The sequence below is a fragment of the Harpia harpyja genome, chromosome 19 (assembly GCF_026419915.1).
Source record: "Harpia harpyja isolate bHarHar1 chromosome 19, bHarHar1 primary haplotype, whole genome shotgun sequence".
Lineage (NCBI taxonomy): Eukaryota > Metazoa > Chordata > Aves > Accipitriformes > Accipitridae > Harpia > Harpia harpyja.
In genome coordinates this window covers 2,039,104-2,057,693 of record NC_068958.1, presented here as the reverse complement: position 1 = coordinate 2,057,693, position 18,590 = coordinate 2,039,104, and the positions used below count along the sequence as shown (strand labels likewise).

The window sequence follows — 18,590 nt, the reverse complement described above, 5'->3', positions numbered from 1 at the left end:
CTTTATAAATTCTTTATGAATATTTTACACTGGTAGACTGTGTGGCATGAAAAAGCTCTGTCACACCAAAAACCTAGCATGCAAATGTTGTGGTCTGGAACCTGTTGGTCTCCAGTAACAAAGAAAAACAACATAAGGAGTAGGCTGGGAAGTGATGAATGCACAATATCCATCTAAAGCTTTGGATAGGAAAAACTGCAATCTGAACTGTGTGCAGGGACTTCACTAGAGGTTTTTAAATTAGTAATCAAACTGGTAGGTGGCTAAGATACTGGGCTCGTGTGCTTAATCTACCAAAATCTACAAGATATATCAAAGGCATGAATAGTAAGGCTTTTTTAAAAATGACTCTTCTAAAAGATGCTCTAGGCATTGCTAGGATCCCTAGCATCTTGCTGGGCCGTTTATTCAGTGTTGTCTTAGAGGTACTACCTGCTTTTTGGTTATCTAATCTTTATTTTGAGGTTTTTGTCATAGTGTCATGTCTTGCTTCACAGAGATTGTCAGATCTGATAAGCTGATAACCTGAGATGATAATGATGATGTTTAGATTCAGCCAGCAAATAGTATCTCAGCCTGTGTTTTCACTGAAGTATCATTTCTCCCTTTTATACTATTTGCACAACAACAACAAAAAATTAAATAGTTGCTATGGAAAAATGCAGAGGAAGAACTTGACTCTGGGCACCAGGATCTTGAGGGGAATTGAATATACCTGATCCTAATGGTGACAGCAACTGAGCATGAGACCAGGAAATTCAGACGAAAGCTGATCGGAAGTGGTTGGGGGAAGAGGTAGCAGCTGGTAGGTGGGAGCAAGCTACTTCAACAGAGCTTCTCCTGATGGCTGGCAGAGGTAGTAAACTGCTGCAGCTCAGGGGCTTAGTAGCTGTGACCAAACATTGGGATTTTGGAAAGTTTACCATGCCCACATCGCATTTTCTGATGTTGAATAGAAAGGCCCACCGTTAAAGTAGGTGTCAAAAGATGCCCATTACTGTGTTAAACAGGACAAGGAATACAGGTTAAGGAATAATTAAGGCTAGGTGAAAAATCAGTGCCAATTGTTAGCATGTCATAAGCTTGTCAGTAGTCTCAGAGAATTTCAGGGCCTTGTTTTCTGATGCTGGTATTACTAGGAGCAGGTGCTTTGCTCAGGTCTGAGAAGAAAGGGTTTAATCTCTCTGTGTCAAGGAGGAAATGGGGCTTGTAAAGCTCTAGGATGTGTAAAGCTGCCTAAAAAGGCCTTGTATGCTCCCTGGACAAGTACACTGAAGGTACTTCCTAAAGAAGGATTTGATTTTATTCTGCCATTACCTTCCACAGCAGATATGCTATCCTTCCAAAGTTAGCAAGGGTGGGGAACAGAGAGGGTGAACAGCATGAAAACCCCTTTTCAGACCTGTCCAGTCTTCCTTCCTGGTGTGTGGATCCTGGGAACAGGCCATGGTGTGTACCCTTTCACTAATCCCTTACACTGACCAGGACAGGGGAAGATCAGCAGAGGTCAGCAGGGATTTACTAATATAAGCACATGCCTTTCTGTTGTCATGGAGACATAACTCTTTCCATTCCTTTATTCAGAGTTTATTTAGTAGTTGTGTTACTCTGATACTTCAGGTGGAGGGATTCCCTTTCTACCCTTGGTCCTCAGTATCTTTCTCTAGCAGGAAATGTGCTGGGGTGATCAGCAGGAGCACAGCCTGACTGGTAAAAATTTCATCAGGCTGGGGTTTTGAGCATTCATGGTTTAGGCACTTGAAGATTCCTCTAGCTGAGTTATTACTGCGGTGCAGTTGGAGGCTGCTGCTAGAAAGCCTGCTGTTCTCCCCTCTTGGTTGTAAATTGTCTTCTTTCCAGTTGTTGTAGTGAGTAGGGCAGGTGAAATACACCTGAAGGAAGCCTCTTTCTTCACAAGCCTGCAGTGCATTTTTGTAAAGGGTGATAGTCATAGGGAGCAAGATTTAAAATAACATGAAAGTCAAGGAACTCGGTAACAAATCCATGCACAAAAGGTACTTAATACATCATGACTGGGTCATAATTTTGGAAACATAAATAAATACTCATAAGCATGAAGCAGTGTTTTCCCAAAGTATATCACTAAAACAAGAGGATAATATGCCAGAATCCTGTCTGTTGCAACTTGTTTAACAGAAAACAAAAGTGCTACACTAGGAGATGCAGTGTGTAAAGTTTTTTCTCCTCTGTTTGGCAATCCTTCACAGTAATAGGTTCTTGAGGAGAAGAGTGCACATCCCTTTGCTCAGTTCATGTCATGGGGAAACACTGTTGGGCATACATGTAGCCTGGTTACCCCTTAAAAGCATTGCAGCTTCAGTCTGGTATTTTACATCCTCTGGTTTTTTGTCTTTTTTTTAAACTGGACTGTGGGTAGTGCGAATTGTGCTGATTTTCTGAGAGAGAGAAGCTGAAGGGATGAGAAAAGTTGGACATATGCAGACCTGATTCTCATCCTTTTGTCATCCTGTTGTCTCAGAAAGCCTCACTTCTGATTGACCCAAAGACAGGAAAGACCCAATTCCTTTTATCAGTAATATTCCCGTAATTAGTCTGGGTAAAGTGCCCAATCTGACATCGTATACCACTTTAGAGCCTACCTTCTCCTCCTAGGTATTCTCTGCTTCCTGAGATGATTTGGGCATCTAGGAATGATCAAAGCCACAGCTGGAATGTGTAAGATTGGGCAAGTTTTCAGAGCCTAGAACTTGAGGAAATATATTTCATATTGTCAGTGGGAATGCAGAAATTAAATACACCCTTTTCTTTAATTGTCTTTCCTTTTGCTAGGCAGTTGTAGTATTTATATTACATGCTGAAATAAAGCACCTCTGTGTTATAGAGACTGGAAAAATCTAAATTCCTAATTCTGTAATACCTCTAATGTAAAGTATTAAAGGCTTTGAATAATTTCATCTTACGGGACACTTGTGAACTACCTGTAACTATTTTTTAAATTGGGCAAACTGATACACAAAGTGGAACTGGCTTGCCCAAGCTCATATTAAGTTTTTGCTAGGCCAGGAAATAATATTGTGGCATCCTGAATCTTCTGGCAGTTGTGTCTGTGATTGTGAGCATTTTCCTGAGAGATTGTACACAGGAGATAGTGAAAAGATGAAAATGTATTCTGAGTGCAGTGCACATGCATGAACAGGTATTCAGAGACGTGTATTTTCAGTAAGTACCGCTGACTCTGCTTATAATTTTTTTGTGTTTGTGGAGATTATATTGTTCCATTTGAATAACACACTATTTATAATTTTAAGAAAAAAAACCCAATCGATTGTTAAAATTGTCCTTCAGTATGAAAGAAACAAGGTAATCTCTGGGCTGATAACCCCAATGCATGCCACTTCCCTGTTGGAATTTTAAGTGATCATTAAGAGCACCTTTAAGGTAGTTATCAGTGAAGCCAGTGTGAGGAGTTAGAAACTTCAGGTACCATGTGCATGGAAAGGGTGACAATTAAGGGGACCTTGGGAATCAACAACTGAAGCTGCTAAAATTAAAGTGAGAGGGAGAGAGATTCATGAAGATGTTCCACTGAGCATCTTCCATGAGGTCAGGTGTATCCCAGCCTGAAGGCATCCATCCTCTATCATGGTTTCCCAAGACTTTTAAAAACAAACTTGTGAAAAGCAAAACAAAAACTAGAAGCCAGTGAGTAATGCTAAAACAGCATGTCATAAGTGGTGAAGTAATAAAATGACTGAAGCTCTTTGTCCTGTGTATTGTCTTAGCAACTCATAATTGGTCTATAATAAAACCTTCTGCTAACATTATGTCAGGATGGAGAGGGGTGGCTGTGAAAAAAGTTACTTCAATGCAACTCCTGTTGTGGGGGAGATTACCACTGAGATTTCAGAACATGTGTGAGATAATGGAGAAAAAAGTTGAGGGGTTTTGTTTGTTTTTTAAAGAGGACAGAAACCTCGCTACAGCTCTTTGAGAGCCTCCTCCTCCCACACTGTCTTTATCAGTTCCCACAACTCTTTCTGCCAGTGCAGCGCAACAGCATCTTGTCCTGGTTAGCTGAAGTAAGAAATTCCTTAGGACTCTCTGGGAGAGAGTGAACTACTACCAGGGGTATCTCGGATTGCCCAGCATCTCATTAATTTCTGATTTCTCTTTTTATTGGCTAGAAAACCCACTGTTGCAACTGCCCTTTGACAAAATCATTTAGTAAAGGTATAAAGTATAAAATTATTAAAGCCAGTTATTAAAACAAAGCCTGGTAATGTAGCTTGTTTGCCTTAAAGTGATAAAAAAGGTCACAAACCTCATCTTTTAGGGAAAATCCTTGTCAGCTACCTTTAAAGTGTAAAACCAGACCTGTCCTTACAGAGCTCAATGAATGCTTTATATGCAACTCTGTTAGCCTTTGAAGTTCCTCCTAATCCACCCCTAAATGCCTGGAACATATTCTTCAAAGAAACTGTAGGCTTCTCCAGTTTCATTTCAGAGTAGGGTTGTAGGATTGTATGACTGTAATGTATTTTTTTATGTTTTTTTCTTTTATAGACATTACTGGTTCATATTCTTCTTGTGAAACGTAAAGGAAAATCCTGAATGTCATTGTTAATCCAGCATCAACTACTTTTGTGGAAAACTATAAACTCTTGTCTTTCAATGACTTCTTTGACCTGATTTTCACCATTTTCATGAAACAGCATAGTCTGAATTAAATGTTTTCATGGTTGGTATATTGTGCAGCAGGAAAATATAGTTTACTTGTTTTGCTTATTAGCATTTGGTGCATATTTGTACGCTATTCACATTCATATAATAATCTATTCCAAAATTGAGAGGAATTATTGTATGCCCTAGACTGATGGATGAAAATAACAAAACTAGAGCTAAAAATGTATGTGTTCTTTCTCAAGCTAGGTGGTAGTCTAAGTCTTTGATACCCATTTAGTACACTGAATTCTTGCAGGCTCTGTGTTTAACTTCCTGGCGATGTCACGAGTGTTGTACTCACTTCTCACTGCTGAAATCCCCCTTTCTGACATCACTCTGTAACAAATTCTGTTTTGAATTAGTGTCTCATCTGTGGAATTATTTAGCCAGAAGTTTAGCACTGCCACTGAATGAACGTTGGGGCTATACTCATATTTACACAGGGGCATGTTTTGTCCTTGGGAAATATTCCAGTATTAGTATAGGCATGCTAAATACGGGGGAGTATATGATATAATCTTGGAGTTAGTGTTGTTAACACACCTGTAACCTCTACTGAGTAGGGCAAACACTGGGTAATTTTCTGCAAGCTGCAGTTCACAGAATAATTTGAAGTTACTTAGATGTTGTTTCATTTCTTGTGATTTACGCTGCAGTCTTCTCAGCCTGCTCCATGCATGCCTTATGAGCAATGCTGGGTTACTTCAGGATGTTTGTTCCAAAAAAGGAACATTTTCCTCCAAAATGAGGTTCTGCTGAAGTCATCACTTTTAGATGTAACTAAGGTTAACATTTGGTCATAGAAAGTAGCTAAAACTAATACAGTAACAATGCAGGAATTCAGCTTTTCTCTATGCAGTCCTGTACATAACCAGTCATTCACCACAGATTATGAGTACACGTAACTAGTTAACCACTGCTATTGTTCATGATCATAGTGAGTTTAGAGGAGATTGGAGTTCTCCCTATTACTCTATTGCTGTTCTTTGGTAAGCCAAAAGGGCCTCCTGGCTTTTTAGTGAAGCTTTGTGTTTGCTTGACTTGGTATCTGTCTGTAGTTCAGCCCTGTTGAGTCTGCAAGTTTGTGTGTGACAACGGGGCGATACATTTGTCACCAAATCTTTTTGTAATGGACAGGCATAATGACTAATACAGATAATTGAGCATTGCAGTCATATGATGAACCAAAATAGAGAAGGTACAAAAAGGTATGTCTGTTGTGAAAGAACTTTGGAAAAGACAGGAAATAGCAAAGGGATTTGATGTTTATCTTTATTTGCAAGAGGCATTTAGACTGCCTACTTATAATGGAAGCAGAAAACTGTGCATGTAGCCTTTGAAATTACTTCAGCCTGTCTACAGTAGCAGTGCTTGGTGATTCTGTTGAAATGTGAATTTCTTTGCAGATGGAGCCTGCTGCAAGTTGGAAAAGTCATTCTGAACATGCAGTGGACTTGGTCTCTTTTTTACCATAGACTGTGTTCCTGGCCTGTGGAAAGTGCAGGCTGGGACTGGTTACTCATTAAGCGTACAAAGGCGCATATCTCCTGCCTAGTAAAGCTCTTTTGCAAATAGTTTCCTGGGCTCCCACTCTTAATTGCTACAGAGATTCCAGGCAGATTCCGTCATCCTTGTTTTCTGCCTGACTGGGAATCTGAGAATAAAAGGGTTGATGGCAGAATAATGAGATTGCTGGACAGTGCAATGCTCAGCAACTCTCCCCAGCATCACATGAGAGAGGAAGGGAGGGGCGGGCTGTAGAGATGATGCTGGGAAGAGAAAGGGCTGTCTAAATCCCTCAGCACCCTCCCTTCCCCATCAACACTGTCTCTTAAAAGAAGACTTAGAAACACTACAGTCTTTTGGTGGGAGGAATTTGGGGGAGGTCAGAGCAGGGGCAGGCTTTTGTAAACCAAAGTCTCCTATAAATCCCTTTCAGGCCCTGAAGTCGGATGCCTCCACCTTCAGGTACAAAGAGACTGAGAAGCTGATAGGGCAATGAGTTGATAGAAAACCACTGACACAGATTAACTGCTGGGTGTGTAGAAGGTGCACCAAAGCAAGGCAAACATGACCAAAAATAGGCTGGGATAATGATGGCACGAATGAGAGAATGTGTACGGTCAGCTGAGAAGTGATGCTGTGTTGTGTGATCCTGGCAAATCCTTAGCATGGAGCATGGCACGTTAAAACAACATTTCTCAACTAGCAGTAATGCAGTGAGGGCCGAGGCTGGGGAGCTGTGGGTAGTGTCAGAGTAACTGCCCACTCTCCACCTGCAGTTTTGTGGAGTTTCCCAGGGACTGATTTCTGTCACAAGCTGGCCCACAGTTACGTGCAGAAGGCAGCAAAAAGGGCAAAGAGCGGCTTACACAATGGCATCTAAAAACAAGGTTAAATGCTAGTGATTGCTTGACTTCCAATGGTAGGCAAAGTCAGGATTGTCTCACCAGAAGCAGTAGCTATTTCTCAGATACCATTTGCAATTTCATGAGCTTTATCTCTGCTTTGTGGCCATAGACATTTTCAAAACATCTGCTATATAGTTGTTTGCAGAGTTACTTCCAAGTTTGGATGTTTCATAACACTTATGCAGGAATCAGTCTGGGGTATCTCTACCCAACAGCTTTTCTCCTATGTATCCTGGAATGGAGCAGAACAAAAAACTCTCATATCAGAAAGCCACAGTGAGATGAGGGTCTAATGACTGCTGCCTTTGTGAAGGGAGAAGTTCTCTGTTTGTATTGCCTTTGTCCCTTTATACCTTTTTTTTTTTTTTTTTTCCTTTGGAAAGTATAATTGAGTCCAGGGCATATATCCTAATTCTAATATCAAGGCAACTGTCTCCTGTCCCCTGGGCTGTTCTGCCCTTTGACTAGATTGTTTCACAAAGTGAATTTGAAATTTCTTTTGGAAAAGAAATGAGGATTCCTCCTATTCTTCCGTTCTGCTCCTTTGACAAATATCTAAATTGAACACTTTTTTGGTTTTTATATCCTGTATAATCTCACTTATATCCATTAAATATGCAGTCCCATGGGCACGTCCCATCACATTTCTGGATGGTGGAATTGCTTAATGGGGCAAGAGCCTTTTAAACACTGCCATTTTGGGGACAACAAGGCATTGTGCCTGGGTGTGAATAAATTGATCACATCCAAATGCTCCCAGATTTAGGGCAATCTGGTCTCAACATTAGTTGCTGGTATTTAGATATTACACTGGTGGTTTTGCTCTGCAGATACTAAGAGTTTGGATCTAAAAATGTCGTCAGTATAGTGAATCTCATCAGTCTCTGCTCTTCTTTGCTGTTCTCATAACACCTAAAAATTTCCTGCTGTGTGAATTTACATTTCTAACCTGTGGGGCGAGGGTGCCTTGCCAGTGGTTATCAAACTTTGAGTTGCTCGATGTAATCAGAGGCTGTGTGAAATGTGCCAGTTTGGAGTTTGGGTTGGATTGTTTTTGGCAGCATCTTCAAACCGGTAGTGAGTTATCTGAGAAAAAAATTGTATCCTCAGAAGGAGGAGCTGGGACATAAAAAGCCACAGCCAATATCTTAAAACATACTGTCTGCCTCTGGATTTCCAAGCACAAGTCCTGTGCTCTGTTGGTGAAAGGGGTCATTGAATATTACCCAAAGTTCATCTTGTGAATGGATTTAAGGTGATATGTTTCACTGCTCTCAAAGTGACTCAGGGATGAATAAGCACAAGTAAAATAGTTGGATTGTGAGTGCCTCCTAAAACTAGTCAACCGACTTAGCAAGAAATTCCTGATTGCCATCATATGAAGGCATATTGTGTTGTCTTCTTTATAGTAAATGTTTGGTTCTCCAGTGTCCTCCTCAGCTAACAGCTAGAACAGCCCCTTGCAGTGTGGAACTGAGGTGGGCAACCTCTGAGTTGTATGTGATGATTGGCAGAAGAACTTTCTTCTTTAGGGATATGAATACTGACTAACAAAAAGTCTCTTTTCTCAACAGGAACTTCATACTCTGAAAATGATAGCAGCTGTTCCTCATCCCCATGTGAAAATGGTGGCAGCTGTAAGGATTTGGAAGGGGGTTACCAGTGCACCTGCCCCATGGAGCCTGTAGCCTATATGGGTATAAACTGTGAACTCCTCTATGATGCATGCATTAAACATGAGTGTCCTGCCCGTAGGATTTGCAACAGGACTCCAGGACTCCTGGAATATGAATGCATCTGTATGCCTGGCTTTACAGGTATTGATTGTAACATTAATATTAATGAGTGTGAGAGCAACCCTTGTAAAGATCCTCATTTTGAATGTGTAGATAGTGTAAATGGATACACCTGTGAATGCCAAACAGAACTGAATGGAGAAGGCTGCCAAACAGAAAGCTCTGTGTGCTCTAGCCACCCCTGCCTAAATAACGGGACATGTGTCGAGGGTCCTGGGGAGTATACCTGCATCTGCCAGCCTGGCTTCACCGGGGCCAACTGCAGAGACAACATTGATGAGTGCGCCTCCAATCCCTGCCAGAACGGAGCCATCTGCCGAGACAGGGTGAATGAGTATAGCTGTTTCTGTGTGCCTGGGTTCCAAGGATACAACTGTGAAATAGACATCAACGAGTGTGCGTCCCGGCCCTGTAAAAACAATGGCACCTGCCTGAATGAGATGGATCACTATTTGTGCAAGTGCGTCCCCGGCTACACAGGTACCTTTCATGCTCATGTACTAGCCGGGTGGTTGGGTTATGTCTCACTGTTCATGTAGTTCCACAGTTTGCCTGCTGCCGATGTGTCTTGTAGTGTTAGTAGCTGTTCTGAGAAGCTGTTGTTTTACAGCTATGAGACTAAATCTCTGTTGCAGGACTGATATTTCTGGAGTGCTTGGTACTGTGTGTCAATAATGGTGTAGGGCTTCTTGTTGAGGCTTTGATTCCCATGGATGTTGTGGATATTGAGAGACATGGATCTAAGAGTGGAAGTGGGTGGACTGTCTGAGACTTGAGTACTAGATATAAAGTAGATGTGATTAGCTCTCAGTATAAAATTAAGGGAGATATACAAGAAAAGAGATTTATTATCAGGAAATATGTATACTTAGTATTTCCAGGTATACCTTATCTCTGCCTATCTGGCTTGTAGTTCTTTGTCCTGTTCTGCAGGATTTCTGAGGGAAGTAGTCTCTTTGGAATAAAGTGGCTTTTAGTTGGAGATACCTTCTCCAATTCTTCCATGCCTGGTGAATGTCTTTTGGCATGTGACTTAAGCATCTCTTTTTTTGTGGATCTGTGCTAATGATGACTCAGAGAGTAATCTACACCTGTGAGTTATTTGTGAGGGAGGCAGTGGGGGTTTCTCCTTTCTCCAGCACTGCTTATCAGAGTGGAATGCAATTGTACTGCGCCCATGTCTGCCTGGTACCACCTAGCACATGAACTTTCTCAGCCTTCCTTGTTGTCACAGACTGAAGTGTTTAAAGAGTTAGTTTGCTGCGAAGGAATGCTGCTGATTACCAGTGGAATGAGGAGAAGTTACAACATCAGGAATGCAGTCCTTGATGCTGACTCACTCTCTGATAAAAATGAACAGAGATGAAGGAGAAGAACCCCAGAATTTCTGTGTAGGCCTTAAGATTACCACTGATTTTGAGTATCAAGCATAATTGTCTTTGCAAATCAGTTTCTTTTTTATCTTTATGCTGAATCCTCAATTCAGGATTGTGGGATTCCCCTGCCAAGGAAGTGATAAAATGACACAGGCAGCTGGAGGAGATTGTTGTGCTCCAGGTTATTCTGATGTCAAATATGAGGTTTTGCCTTATGATCTAGTGCTTCTAGCAGAGGTTCTAGCACCATTGGCTAGCAAGGCCAGGTTGTTTCCTGGTGCTTGCAACTGGAATTTCGGTGAAGGAGGTTTTGCGTGGGTATTGACGGGTTTGAACCAGCAGATTAGGGGGCCCACATTCCATCAGGATTAGGATGGTCATGTCCAGTATGTGGTGAGCCTTTGCCAAGAAAGGGAGATTAGATGGATTGGCAGGTGCCACTGTAATGACTAAAGTTTGGAGGTGATGCCAGGCCATGGACAACTCAAAGAGGTGGAATATAGTATGATAAGACAGTTGCATAGAAGTCATGCAGGAGGCCTTATTCTGTCAGGGAAAGTTGAGACTTTGGACCAAAAATGCGTGACTTGCTGTTATTCTTGACGAGAAGTATTGGAGCTAACACCTAACTTTTAATAGCATTTCATAATAAAATGACTTACTAATACCTAGTATCACTGTAATTAGCATTTTGCACTGCTTTAATGCTTTTTTCCTAGGTATCTCAAAGCAAGTTACAAATATTATTTAAACAAATGGAACAATGTTTTGGAGAAGCAGGTAGAGATCACTTTTCCCATACCCAAAATGCAACTGCCTCTGATGTAGAACACTGGATCTGATTAATAGCAACGCAACACAAGTGAAGAGTACCATGTCTAACTAAAACTGTAAGAGCTATATCGTGTATAAAAGTTTAAATAACACTGACTAGCAGTGTGATTCTTCTCTTCCCATCCCTGTCCTCCCTGCCCTCAAAGGATCCCAAACCAAAACAGCTATCATTAGATTTTTAAGAACTGTGTGTAAGATCAAGATTTTATGGCTTACTCAGAAAATGGATGTTATTTGTGAAGTGCTGACTGATTGGCTGCTTCAGCAAACCTGAATGAAAGAGACTAAAGCTTCACAAATACTGGAAACTATTTCTGATTTTGATAGAAGACTAAAATCCAAAAGTTTAGACAAAATAATTTTGTTTGAAAAAAAAATTAAAGGTCCTAATTTGTAAGAATCACATGCTGTTCACAAGCTCCCAATATTCTTATGGCAAAATTAGAACAGATCACTATGCTAGCCAGTTTGGGTTGATAACATGGCTTTTGTGATTCCAGCTCAGAAGTCCAGGCAGCACAGATACACTTTTCTGGATTTATAACACAGATATTTCTCTGTTTTGTAACAAAGGTATGAACTGTGATGCTGAAATAGATGAATGTGATTCAGACCCTTGCCAGAATGGGGCCTTGTGCAATGATCATGTTGGGTTCTACACCTGCACCTGTGCACCAGGTTACCAAGGAATCCACTGTGAGGTGGACATTAATGAATGTGTGAGCCAACCATGCCAGCACAATGGGACATGTCATGACCTCATTAACAGGTGAGAAATCAGTGTTGTTTGGTCAATTAGATACCAGGACTGATCTAAAGGTCTACTTAGTGTAACCTCTGAAAATTAGACTGGAAATCTGTGGGGGGAGTTGGATTTAGTTTAAATGTACATCCCGGTGGTCCCAGTGGCAGTAACTGAGAGTGATTCATGGCAATAAGTCAGAAGACCCCTCCGAGTAGAAGTCCTAGGATGCGTAAAGGAAGGTAGGAAAAGATTCCCGTTATTGCTTCCAGCTGACATATCAGATACAAAGGGAAGTGATTTGCAGAGCATGAACAGCAAACGCAACTGCTGAGAACAGAGCTGTATGTCTCAATTTACCTTTTTGCAGGTAAGGTGTGAAATCGGAGGCTGCTGAGGGTTGTCTCCTCTGTCATTAGTGTGGCCTGTTTGTGCAGATGGAACTGTTTTTTTCCTCTGCCCCACAAGTGGGTATGAGGACTGACAGCTTAGCTCCATTTGCTCTTTCCTCATACTGGGCTTTGCAGTCAAATTAAAAGCTTATGCATTGCTGTGTTTTGCTGCCCCACAGCTACCGTTGTGACTGCAGTGACACAGGCTTTGAGGGGAACCACTGTGAGTTGGATATCCTGGAGTGTGCCTCTGAACCCTGTCTGAACAGTGCCACATGCGTGGAGGGAATCAAAAACTACGGCTGTGCCTGCTGGCCAGGTAGGTTAGAAATCTATTTTCCTATGCTGGCATGTAGGCACACTGCAATGGAGAGCACGTGCTAAATTGCTGTGTTGAAGAAGTAAAGAATTAACGATCACATAGCATGGTCCAGTGTGATTTTTTTCATTGTCTGAAACAGTGAGGCTGCCACTGCTGCCCTTTACAGGCCATCCCAAGATCCAATTGACCTCATTGCTGGGAAACGCGTCCCGATTCTCAACCATGAAATTGTCTTTCTCTTTTCTGCCTTTTTCCATCATGTGGTTTTTTTATCATGAGGTAATGCTTTCCTGCAAATCGATTAATTGGCTCCTGCATTTGACATAGTGGAGGACCCTGGGACTCCCTACTAGATGAGCTGCAGTGTCTTCTGGGTCTTATTCTCACTTTCAGGGCAGCCACAATATTTGGGAGACTAGTTCTAGTGAAGTTGTACATGGTGTTGACACTGATGTCTCCTGGCAGGTTACACAGGACAGCACTGTGAAGAGGATGTGGATGAGTGTGCGACAGAACCCTGTCACAACGGAGGTGTATGCTTTGAGCGATCCAACCAAGCCTATTATGGAACACGACCTGACTTCCCCAGTAATTTCAGCTATAGCCAAGCAGCTGGTTTCCTCTGTTGGTGCCAGCCAGGCTTTGCAGGTAAGCTATGTGGTAAATGTTCATCCTGTCTGCACCTCATAGATGGTGCATGGTTTGAGTAGATAGGAATGGAGCAATGTTATCTGTGCAACAAAAATCACTTAACGACTGGTACTTCTGAGGAGGCTGGTACTTCAGAGGGGGCAGCAGCCTGATGCATCAGGAACATGCTTCTGTTCACGTACTGTATGAATACATTGCAGACAGCTGTCTGAATGTCATTCTCTGTCCAGCAAGCCTGTCTCAAGGTTGAGGCAACAGCCTAGGCACTTTCCAAGTGCTTTGATGAATGCCCTCTGGCTATGCAGATGCCAAGGTGGTTTCTCTTTGTCAGTCTCTCATTCATATGGCAGAATTCATCCCTACAGGATATCTGTGAAACTCCTCATCAAAGGAAACTAATTCCCTGGAGTCTCAGATAACTATTCTAGGTGTTTCCTTGATGAGATTACTCTCATGACAGCAACTGTATAATCAGAGTGGGTAGCAGAAGAGGGGGTTCTTGGTATCTTGCTCTTGGAGCTAGAAGCTCTGCGGATGTTCAGCTGAAATACCACTCTTCCCCTGGTTTATAGATGTGTATAAAAGGCTGGATTTAACAGCTGGGGAAATTCCCTGGTAGGAGGGGCTAAACAGTAATGCTTTTTCTTCTGAGAGAAAAATGAGTGTTTGGTCCACTATTGCACAGATGGGAATGGTTCAGAAGTTGTGATCCTGCCACTGCTGCCTTTCATGACACTGGAAAATCATTTGACCTTTCCGTACTTCATTTTCCCTAATTTTTCAGTGATAGTATCTATTTGTCAGAGTGTCTGGAGAGACATGCTATAGTTCAAGAAATTCTTTTGCATTTTTAGATAACAGAAGTGCAAAAAATTATGAATGCAATTGTCATTCAGATTCTTAACTTCGCTTATGCACATGTGCACTTAAGGTGGCTGTTTGTGTTTTCACTTTAAAGGGGAGACCTGCTTTACTAACATTGATGAGTGCGAGTCCCAGCCGTGTCAGAATGGAGGGCTCTGCGTGGACCTTATTAATGGCTTCCTTTGTCATTGCCTACCAGGTTATTCAGGTAATGTTGGTGAAGGAGGGTGGCTGGAATTGGGTCCTTCTGCTTAACTAATGCTGAGCTGCTGCATTACTGCCTGGCTGCAGGACTGGATTCCAGCACTGGGTAGCCCAGGCTGCTGAGCAGGACTGTGGGGAGTGCGGTAGTGGGATGTCTGCAGTTCAGGACTCAAATGCCATGGGAAAGCTATGTGATTTTGGTCAAGGAAGTTCATAGGCTGTGAACTGAATTTTGAGACCTAAGACCAACTATGTAGAAGAGTCTAAGAACAGAATATCTAGGGGATCTGTATCCTGGAGTGAAAGTTCACTGGGAGAACTGTGGGGTTTCTTTTATACACATACTATGAAGGTGAACAAAACCAGCCTTCAAATAAAAAAAGGGGTGCTTAACATTCTAGTTGTCACAGGCTACTAACTATAGCAGATTGGATCACCAGCACATAAAACATCTGTAAAACATCTCCATTCCCTAACACCCCTGGTTGATAAGAGCCAGCAATTTTGGCTGAAGGCAGTAATCTGCTATGTTAGGAGGTCAAAAGGTCTTTGTGATGTGAGCAAATGAAGCCTTCTCTGTTTACAAGAGAATGGGGAGTTTGGATTCTTACACAAATGCCCTGCCTGACCCTAATGGGTCTCAGTTTTCTAGCTGAGAAACTAGGGGATGGTGAATATTGCACATCAACTCTGTTGGGAAGGTACACTGCTAACTGATACTAAACCTCATCGTAGTTTAAAATATTCGTTCTCAGTCTTCTGCATCTTTAAATTCCATGTGTACTCTCTGTTTTGAGCAATTTAACACCAAAAAGTAGTTTATAGGAAAGGTGGTCCCCAGCACAATCTTGTATTTATGTATTTTTGAGGTGGATGTAACCTTTCCACAGTGTTACTAGGCTGCCATCTCGTGGGAAAAAGAAAAACTTGAAGCCAGAAGAAAACCTTGTACCTTTAACTCCTTGCAACAGCAGGTAGCAGCATTCCAGAGACGTGTCTTAGGCCTTTACTGCATGGGAAAGTTTTCTGTTTTCCCTCTGTGATCATAGTGGTTGAGCTATGTTGGTGTAACTCTGTCCAGCTCTTTCCTGGGAAGACTCATTACACAGGTACTTTCACTCCCAGAATCTCAAGTCAACTCCTAGTTAACACCTTCTGTAACTGGGCTGAATTCTTTGTGGGGTTTTCTGGCCTACCTCATTTGCTTTGGATTCCTAATTTAGGCTAGGCCAAGAAAAATTTGCTTTTGTAGGTGAGGTCTTTGAAAATAGGCTTTTATCTAAACTCTTTATTGCTATTTTCTTGGGTAGTTACGATGCTGTACTCATGAACTGAGATCTTGTCCAAAGAGATGGCTGAAAGTTTATCCTACTTGTCAGAATTCCCACGCACATATGTGCCCTGTTCCCTTTTCCTCCTTCAGTGCCCCAGCACCCTCACAGAGTTCAGAATTTCATTGTGCTTTGCCAAACTGCAGATCTGTTTAATCCTTTCCAATTCTTAGTGTGCTCATGGGCAGAAAAGCTGACAGAAACACAGGATGATGGGCAAAGGAGTGCTAGAGTTCATTCTGTTGCATCAAATTTGGGTTCATTAGTACTTGAAGGGGATTAGAAGCAGGTTGCTCTTCTGGATATTGCTTTTGGTAAAGGACTTTGTCTCAGCTGAGGTAGTTCTGACACATTAACGCAGTGAAAGGCTGGGAGCAGTCTGAGATCAGTGAGTGCATGTGGAGGAGTGAAGCTGACAGGGAAATAATAGCAATTAATCTCCCCTCCTTTGTCAATTAATCCCAGTACAGTCATGCTGGGTAAACAGCTTATTACTTCATATTAGGATCACAGAACAACTTTGTGAAGCTTCCCATAATGTTTCTGTTCAAAACACATTTCTGTGGCAGCTTAGATCTGCCATGAACTTGGGTTTAAGCTGCCTCCGCTGATTAAAGTGAACTTGCTACTCTGATGAAGAATGCCTTCTTGGGGCGGCAGGGGGTTCTTTCTGTATTTTTTTTCTTCAGTCTGAGGAATTTGGGGAGTGTTGGGATAACAATGCGAGTCAGGAGAAATTCTTTCTTTGCAAATTAACTGCCTCAGTGCTGTCTCAGGCTACAGCAGTGCAGGGAGATGAGCCAGCTCTCTCTGAAATGTAGTTGTTGCAAAAGTGGTGCCTCATTCCTGAGAGAACTACATAATAGGTCCTGAAGAGTCTGGTCAGTGCATCGGTTTGTGCTTTAGTAGCGGATGTACCCTAAGAGGATGTAAGAAGTATGAATCAAAAGATTGCATGGGTACTAAATGAAGTGAGAAGGAGAATGAATCTTGCATCGTCTTGGAAATGATGTAAACTGTGGTCAAAAGAAAAAGCATAGTAGGAAAAGTCTGTCTTTTAGGGGAAAAAAAATGAAAATGAATTCTTTATTCATAGGAATAGTTTCAGTCCATCACGTAAAAGACAGGTACCTCTATTTGGAATGGGAATCAATTTTTAACCTGCAAGACTGTAATCACTTAAGTGGAATTTGGCTCATTCATTTTTTAAAAACTTTTAAATGGCCTGAGGATTCCCACTCATATTTCAACTCCTGCTAAAGTTGCCTTTAGAGAGGCAGTGTCCTAAAACACAGTGCTGTGGCATTGGTCAGCCTGAATGAGAGTGGAAGAGCATCATCCTTTCAATTGCAGACATCCCTTGGCAGTAGCACCTTGTGATCATGGTAAAATTCTGAGCTTTTTTGCACATGGCTCAGGAATGCTTCTACTTTCAGGAGAATCAGAACGTGATGTGGTGGTAAATTTGGGAGGGATTGTGATTGTGAATGTGTTTTAATATAATTGGAGTGCTTATTGACCATTTTACTTTGTTCAGCCATAATGTCTGTCAGTTGTTCTTAAAGAAGTAGGATACCTTCTGTGTAGTTAGCTATAAATGGTTACTCTTAGGAGTGCTAGCCCAGATCAAATAGGCTTGAATTCCTGGGTCGTGGGTCATGAAATAAATGGGAGATGCTTCTTCCTTCTAACCACCTTTAGATAGATTTAATTTTTTTTGTGCAGGTATTTCTTGATGTCAGATTTGCTTTAGAGATGTCGCCTCTACAGAAAGGGCAGCTAAAAGGTTAAGATAGTAAAGAGATTAGAGGACTGTTACCCCTTCAACAGAATCCCTTTTGGTAAATATAGCTGAAGGGAGCTAGGGGACACTTCGTGAGACCCCCCCGCTTCCCTTCCATTCCACACTGCATCTCCCTTCTGGACTATAGTTCCATGGTTAATCAGACCTTTTGACTTCCCTGTCATCTGATCAGAATGCTACAAGTATACGCTTTGGTCTAGATCCTGCTTGTGTCTAGGTGTCAGGTGAGTTTTGATCAAAAGTGTCTTCTGAGATTGTGATGCTTGTGACTGCACATTCTGTTTTGAACTAGCTCTTTGCATAGATTTTCTGACTATGGACAGCCTGAGATATGCTAGTTCACAATGGTTAAAGACTTTTGAGAGGATTATTAGTGGTGGAGCAACTCTGATGAATTAAATTTGACTTCCTTACTAAACAAAATGGGTGAAGCCCAGCTTAATGTCATCTTTAGAATCAAGCCAGGCAAGTACTTGGGCAGAGCAGTGTCCCAGAGAGACAGAAGAATTCTCCTGTGCGTAGGTATGGCGAGATGGCTGTCTTCTAATGGTGCCTACCAGGAGAGATGACTTCAGGATGTCAGATATTAGACTAGATTCAGTGTGTTGGTTTTCACATAAAATGCTTATCATCAGCAATGTTTATTATTTTCAGTGATAATGGATTTGCTTGCCAGGAGGCCACCGCTTGCAGTATGTGAACTGCCATGTATACTTCAGGCAGAACAAAGTTCCCTTTTCCCCCGTCTTTCTTTTCCCCCGTCTTTCTTTTCCCCCGTCTTTCTTTTCCCCCGTCTTTCTTTTCCCCCGTCTTTCTTTTCCCCCGTCTTTCTTTTCCCCCGTCTTTCTTTTCCCCCGTCTTTCTTTTCCCCCGTCTTTCTTTTCCCCCGTCTTTCTTTTCCCCCGTCTTTCTTTTCCCCCGTCTTTCTTTTCCCCCGTCTTTCTTTTCCCCCGTCTTTCTTTTCCCCCGTCTTTCTTTTCCCCCGTCTTTCTTTTCCCCCGGGAAGGCTAGCTCTTGAGACTAGGATGGGTGTCTCTGAAGCCTGGAAAGAAATTCCTACATTTCTGGGACTCATTTACCAACACAGTGAGGAAGTTGCTAATCTCTATCTAAAGAACATGTGTGAAATTTGGAAATTTCTATCCAAAGTTCACTTTCC

General features: G+C 41.9%; 1 protein-coding gene across 10 annotated transcripts in view; it reads left to right on the top strand.

Annotated features, from left to right (window-relative positions):
• The window catches only part of CRB2 (crumbs cell polarity complex component 2), a 77,730-nt gene that overhangs the window by 37,256 nt on the left and 21,884 nt on the right, over nt 1-18,590 (top strand). For 9 of the 10 annotated variants that reach the window (XM_052814744.1, XM_052814742.1, XM_052814743.1 and 6 more), the window contains 5 exons: nt 8,690-9,391; nt 11,695-11,890; nt 12,435-12,574; nt 13,043-13,225; nt 14,187-14,300. In XM_052814744.1, coding sequence (XP_052670704.1) covers nt 8,690-9,391; nt 11,695-11,890; nt 12,435-12,574; nt 13,043-13,225; nt 14,187-14,300 — 1,335 coding nt within the window. The remainder of the gene's footprint in view (nt 1-8,689; nt 9,392-11,694; nt 11,891-12,434; nt 12,575-13,042; nt 13,226-14,186; nt 14,301-18,590) is intronic. The other variant, XM_052814750.1, reaches the window with a different exon arrangement.